The following is a 7,153-nucleotide window of genomic DNA, read 5'->3' as shown; positions in this document are numbered from 1 at the left end:
ATATATAAATGAACATATTATAAAGCAATATTTATGCATGATTGTATGTTTATACCATAAGTATTCATGGGCGGTATTAGCCATTTTAAAACATGTAACTTTAAAATGTTTTGTCATAATCAAAATGTTTCGATTGCACATGAGCACTGCTGCTAAACAGATTTACTGTTCAGTATTTCTAACCCCTCTGGGTTAGGTTTGAACACAAACATAACCATTTCTGATAAAACAACAAATAAATCTCACAATACAGATATTTGGAAAATCTTCCAGTGAGTTCCTACAGATGTCCTGCTCAGACTGTAAAAAATCCCAGCTGTACAGCCGGTAAAGAATCCTCCATCAAATATATTTTTGTTTGGTTGGGCTGTGAAATGGACTTTGATTAAGTAGTAAAATGGTTCTGAGCTGGATCAACTTTCATGCCCAATTATTTAAAGGCAGCAGGTCTTAGAAGAACCTAATGAGAATAGAGTTAAACACAGTTCAGCTCAGTGAAAAACTAATCAATCTCATGATTACAGCCACAACTAATGACGGCGTTATAGTTTCATTGCTATTCCTCAGGACAAGAAAAAAAATAACTGCAGAGAAAGCTGTTAATGAGAGCGGCTCCTCGGCGCGGCGCAGGCAAAATTCAGATGTCATGTTCCACTTCCACAGTACAGTGCGCTGATAATACCACCGGCTCTGTGAMTGTGCTGTAAGGTCCCTGTCTTACCGTGATAACTTAGGACAAAGAAGCCGGATCCAGAGAAGTCCGAGTGGAATTTAATGAGGATGATGTTGGATGTTGAATAAACAGACTCCAAAGCCGTGTTCCCGCTAAACTGACCAATCTGTGGGGATGACTGATCCGGACCGTCCCTGTGAAATAAAAGGGGGAGAAAAAAACACTTAAATTTACATAAGACACGTAAAACATACTAATGGAACTAATCTGTTGTAATAAAACAACAGGGGAGAAAAAATCCGTTAAAACACTATTTCAATAATTTACTGCAGACATCCCTGACAGTAAGATGGCTGTTTGTGATCAGGGAATGAGTTTCTTGAGGCTAGAAACAAAGATAAAGGAGACTGAACGATATCTATAATACATAACTACAGCCACTCCATTGACTGCAAATGCAGATGGACATTCTGTGTCAATGTGCTGCAGCACAAAATCAATCCAGCTGGATATGAGCGCATCTTCCTCCTCAAAACAATCAAAACTCCAATGTGTCAAAGCTAAAAATGACAGGAAAAGAATGATTTTTATTTCACCACGAAAAGAACAAGTGTTGTCAAAAAAAAAGTTCACAAATGTTTGATTTAGTTGCTGTTGTATCTTCATGGTCAAAGCTATTGATYGAAGTGTAGATAGAAGAAAAGAATAACCAATACAAGGATGTGGGAAGTAGGGGTGCAGAGGGTGCTGCAGCACTCCTGATGAATGCCCGAGGACATGCATAACTACACAGTAAAAAGAAGAAATAATAATAATAAATAAAATTGAAAACAGATTTTATTAGTATGTGGTACATTATGCGGAATTGTGATATTTGTGACATTTTATACTTTTGTAAATCTGGTATGAGAACTGCACCGTTATATCTGTGTGGAACTTTTCCAGCCATCAAAAACCCACAAAACCATGGGCAGATTACAGATCAAGATTACATTTTCACCTGTATAAAACCTAAAATAAAATTTCAATGTCCATATTCATAGAAGACAACACGCACTGCCAGTGTGTATTTCAATGCATACATTTGGTATTATGGTATTCTTTATATGGGTGTCTGGGGTCATATGAATTCACACAAGCTCTCTGCAAACCCCAACAGAAACACATTCTCACTACATTGAACAAATGTGGTTCTTGGAACTTGTTTAGATCTGCCATCTAAAACAGATTTTTTCTATATAATCAGATATCGCTATATACAGGTCTGAAGTGCATTGATGTAAATTTAAAGTGTTTTTCCTCTGATCAACTTTGAAGGTGGTCTGGACATCTTTTCTTGATATGTTTAGTAGTCTGAGCCAATACCTGTACACAATTCACCATGAAGTATAAACAAAGCAGCCCTGCCATCACCCGCAGTGAATTTGTATCCACAAATCTGAACAGCCTCCTTGTTTAGACTTAGATTTACTTGCTTTCTTGAAAAGTTTGCTTTTAACTGGCAGCTCGGCCTAGAGGTGTGATGTTTTCATATTTCACCTTTAAAAAGAAAGCTACCTGCTGTCAGACTAAAAGAAAACAACACCAGTCTATTTGTGATTAAAATAGACCATGAAGTTCAAWAAATTTTTCCTTTTTTATTTTTGAGATTGTTTGTTTTATTTATTATTATTATTTTTTTACTAGGCCACATGTATCTGTCAGCTTGTAGAGGAATCTTGCCTTTCTCTGATTCGTACAGGGCAGGGGGGTCAAGGAGTAGCTTCTCTCGTTGCTTCTCTCTTACAGTGTTTTCCATCACAAACAGTTATCAGTACACAGTGGTAACATATACAGTGAGAGGTTACAGCACACGCTACCATCTGATGTATCTGACAAGTCTTGCTATGAAATCCTGTAGTACGTCTCCCAGTATGAGACCAATTAGCAGACTCAGTGACTGTCAGGTCGGCTGGCTCTGGACTGAGAAGACCGCTGTGAAAATCACACCTTTACCACTGACACTGTGCTCTCCGCTGGAAGCCAACATTAGGACTTGTGTGTGAGCGAGGCTGCGGGTTTTTACAGCAGGTTCGTGTGGCTGTTGTCTTTTCTTTTGTGCARGTTCAGTCGTTTGCCCACTTTTTTTTTCCCACAGACAGCGGGGTCAGAAGCATGCTGGGCGACCAATTCATAGAATTCACACCATCATGTGTGGGTGAGAGGCACATGGTTCAGCAGCCATTTGTGTGTTCGGTGTAGGAAAAGAAGAAAKGATATAATAGTCTGGAACTACACCTATTGTAGGCACTAAAGGCACCCATACAGTAAACAAGTCACAACCCTGCTGCTGAGGAAAACAAGGTGCCTCAGCTGGTTTTTGTGGTGTCAGTTTTGCAAGGTACCAAACTAAACTTCAAACTCAGTCTCAATTCCAAAAAGAAAAAGCTTGTAAGATAACTTCAATAAAAACTTCAGTTAAAAATAAATAAATAAAAAAAGCTATAAAGACAGTTTAGAGTGTGATGTTTGCGAACGATTCAAATCTTTTGAATGGCTCTTTACACAAAACAATAGGAACCAAGTTGCAGACAATAAAGGCATGTTTGTAGTTATATTCTTCTAAATATAAGAACTAAAGTAGCAGAAACACAATATCAAATGCTGTCATTTTTAACAGGCTTTTTTATGCCCGCTCTCTTTCTCCCTCTGCTCTTACTGCTAGCAGGGTTGTAGCTCCGCCTCCTGGCTTTACTGAAAAGAACTATTTTCTTAAACATTACCTCTTAACTAGACATGAACTCTTTTATCTGTGATTTAGGAAGCATTTTGAGTTGTATTGACTTATGTTGCCACATTACACATTTAGGTTTGGTTTGGTAACTATTRAGGTTCCGTTATTGACTGTAAATCTGACGCATCGTTACTTAAAGGTTTCAGCCTCGGGAAGAGAACTGAACACTAGCGGAGGGGGTGTTCAAATCGGATCGGCTGCAGTTTTTTAGCTTTAGCTTCCACCAATTTTATGCTTGTTTAGCATTTATTKTTAGAAAAACTGAGGAAAATTATTTAGCGGTTTAGATGTAAGTAAAGCTATTATTTTGGTTAGCTGTGCCCACCACTGCAACAAGCTAAAAAAAAAACAAAGCATGTATTTAGTAGTTTTAAATTCCTTTGTAAATTACAAAACTTGCAGCACTTCATCTTACTGCACTGTGATTGGGCTCTTTGTGCTTCACACTACCTTAACACAGCCGCATTCATGTCAAGGGACACTGCATTCACTAGAGAGGAAAATAAAAAGAAGGGGCAGCGACACGGCACYCACAGAAATAGGCTTAACAGTCTATTTACGGTTCAGCTGCCACCTCGTACCTCCAAATACCTACGCAGCGTGGTATCTGAAAAGCATTTAAACACCTGCATCGGCAAAATGTCTGCTGTTGCCGATAGACGTGCCTCTCAAGAAGAAGAACGAGGAGAGAAGTACAAAAAAATGGACAGGGGATTGGAGTCAAACAGAATGCATTTTAAACACACGCGTGAATGAGSTTTAGAGATAATGTAAGGTACAAAGGTAAAGACAGAAAGGCTAGAAAAAGGTATCTAATAAGAAAACGAGAAATACTGTATTCAAATGACTATATTTAAAGGGACAGTATTCATCTTTTAAATATGGTCCTGTGGAATACTTATAAATATTATTATCCTACCTGTTTGGGCAACTCTTTACCCAAACGATTCACTTTAAAGTTTATTTTGATTGGAGTGACAAACTAATGATAACCTAAAAACAGGATGGACAGCATCTCTTCATAAACAGAAAACCTATGAAAACTAACTGTAGAAACCAGTGGCACTTACCAGACAGTAATGTAGTCATATATGGGCTCTGTGCTCAGAACAGTGAAGTTGATATAAATTCCATGTCCAGGTGGAACACGAACACTCCACACGCAGTCCTGGAAGTTTGGGTACTCCTCGGGGTGTCCGGGAGAGTAAATGGTTCCATTTAATGATGTGATGTTACCTCCACACAAGGCTGGGAGATAGAATATWAACAGATTTCAGCTTAATAGTTCACCAGGAAATTAGTATTACCACTTGCATCAGTGTCTGGATGATTGAGAGGATGTCTATTGGTGGTGGACTGACTACAGATAGTTTTAAAARGTTTAATAAAAAGTGGCTGCWTTATTTGTTTTTTCATTCTAGCTCAAGCATTCAGAAGGTGTTTTGCTCAAATGTGATGTTACAAATAAATTTATAAAACCTCATTTTAACTCGACTATGTTTGAGTACATGTATTCAATAGTAGACATGCATAAAATAAATCTCTATCCCCTTTATTGCACCTACAGAGCCAAAGAATGGGACTGCAGCAAAGAAATACAGTTACAGAGCACACAGCAACAACACATGCAGACATTCACCTTCACATCGTGGAAGTGGGTGGTTCCAGTTCCTGCTGATTCCATGCAAACATGTCAGCGAAGCCTCTCCAATCAGAGAATATCCAGGCAAACATTCAAACGACACCGTCATCCCGACGCTGAAGTCTGTGCCGATCACGATGCCATTTCGAAAGGGCCGAGGGTCTGGACAGCTCTGGAGCTGGTAGGCTGGAGAGAAAATAACCCCGAAATAAATTCAGGATTCAGTACTTAGATTTGTCAGTGTATTTATAAGGATTTACAACACCCATGAATAGCATTTTTATGTATTATCAACGAAAAATAAACGTGTTTAATGGGATTCAGCCTTAAAGGAGACATATTCAGACGAATTACATGGATGCATTTAACTGGCATTTTAAAATGTGTTCTTGAATGTTTGTTTTCAGTTGCATCTTTGATCTTTAAACTAGATTTTTCAGAACCAAGACTTTTACAGATTTATAAAAAAGACAAATATTGCTTCTAGATTGTTCAAGAAAAAAAGTTTTATACCAATCTATACTCGCTGAATATAAAACACCTCCAAACAAAACCTGTCTGTACAATTTTGTAATGAGCTCCACTGAGTAGAAAAGCTGTTTGCTGACTGTTGCTAAAATATTAAAAAATATTGATTAATTAATACTGTAGCATCCTAGAACCTTTATATTTAACAACTTTCTTACAGAAAGCGTCGCAAGACCAACTTTTTGACAAACAACTTACTCATTTTGGGGGGCAGAGGATGTGAGACGAATGCTAATATTTACATCTTTTCCTGTTTTAGAACAGTGTGGCAGTGCTGCTGTCAACAGATAAAAGGCATTATTCATCAGCCCTCTGTAATTTTCATATAAAGAGAATTAGGCCAAACAAATTTAGGCTGCCTAAAGGATTTGTCATAATAAATATAACACTTCAGTGCCAGATGGCATGACTATTAAACTCATCTAAAAATGTAGAGCAGCCTGCAATATTTCTGGCCTCATCTCTTGAAACCTTTTCATCGAGGTAGTTAGGTTTGTTGTGGAAAAAAAAAAAAGGTCCCGAAGAATGAAGTCACGGCTGGTTTCGGCTAAACGAGCTGAACCGTCAGATATCTGCTTTTGTTTTCCTTGCTCAGGAAGGGATCACTGCAAACAAGGTGTTGGAGGGAAAATGGCAGAATTAACGTTTACCTTGATACGTGATGTGGAACCCSGGCTTGTTTTGCGAGTAGTCGCTGTGGAAAAAAAAGGTGGTTTGATGGGTGGTGCTGAAGAGGGGTTTAGGGATAACCGGACCGCTGAACCGGTCAATCACCGAGCCTGTTTCCAGTGTTCCGCTCCGGATCTCTAAGTAATCATGGATCGCTTCAGTGGAGAAGTTTAAAAACTGAAGATGTATGCCTGGAAAAAGTATATATAAAAACTTACCAATATAACAAGTGAAACTGAGAGAAGCAATGAAGGCTCATGTTTTTAACACAAGAAGCACTTTTTTCTCAATGACAACATGGAATAATGACTTTTATTGCAGTATGCACATTGTACTTCTCACTAAGTAACACACAGGAAAGGGCAAATGGAAAAGAGTAACATTTTTGCTTTTTATTTATTGTTGACATGTATCTTACCAAAGCCAACAGGTAGGTTGACAGTCCACGTGCAGTCTAATCCACTGGGATAGTTGCCGGGGTAACCTGGACTTAGAATAACTCCACTTACGTCCGTCATTGTGCCACCACACTGAGCTGTATAACACACAAACATATATAAACACACCAAACAGAAAAAGAACAAAAAAAAAAAAAAGAAAACTGAGCTTAAATATGATGGGATGATACAAAATGAGATCAAAAATGAGCCATGATGGTTTAGGACAAGGCAATTAAAGCTAATATAAGATATGCTAAGATAAGAAATGATCATACAAAACAGATTAAATCAGGGTTATTCAATTGGGGGTCCACGGGCCACATCCAGCTTACGGGTGACTTCCATCCAGCCCGCTTTAGTTTAGTCTTTTGCAAAAATAAATAAATAAATATTAATTTAATACAAAACAGATTTTAAATTAATTACAC

At 38.1% G+C, this 7,153-nt stretch overlaps 1 protein-coding gene across 1 annotated transcript in view; it reads right to left on the bottom strand.

The window, feature by feature from the left end:
• The window catches only part of LOC106518148 (CUB and sushi domain-containing protein 3), a gene marked incomplete at its 5' end in the record, with an annotated part of 99,630 nt that overhangs the window by 47,463 nt on the left and 45,014 nt on the right, over positions 1-7,153 (bottom strand). The window contains 5 exon segments of the mRNA XM_014009280.1: positions 722-867; positions 4,517-4,694; positions 5,086-5,274; positions 6,267-6,476; positions 6,704-6,820. Coding sequence (XP_013864734.1) covers positions 722-867; positions 4,517-4,694; positions 5,086-5,274; positions 6,267-6,476; positions 6,704-6,820 — 840 coding nt within the window.

This window comes from Austrofundulus limnaeus, unplaced genomic scaffold (assembly GCF_001266775.1).
Source record: "Austrofundulus limnaeus strain Quisiro unplaced genomic scaffold, Austrofundulus_limnaeus-1.0 Scaffold56, whole genome shotgun sequence".
NCBI lineage: Eukaryota > Metazoa > Chordata > Actinopteri > Cyprinodontiformes > Rivulidae > Austrofundulus > Austrofundulus limnaeus.
This window is presented reverse-complemented; position numbering and strand designations above follow the sequence as displayed.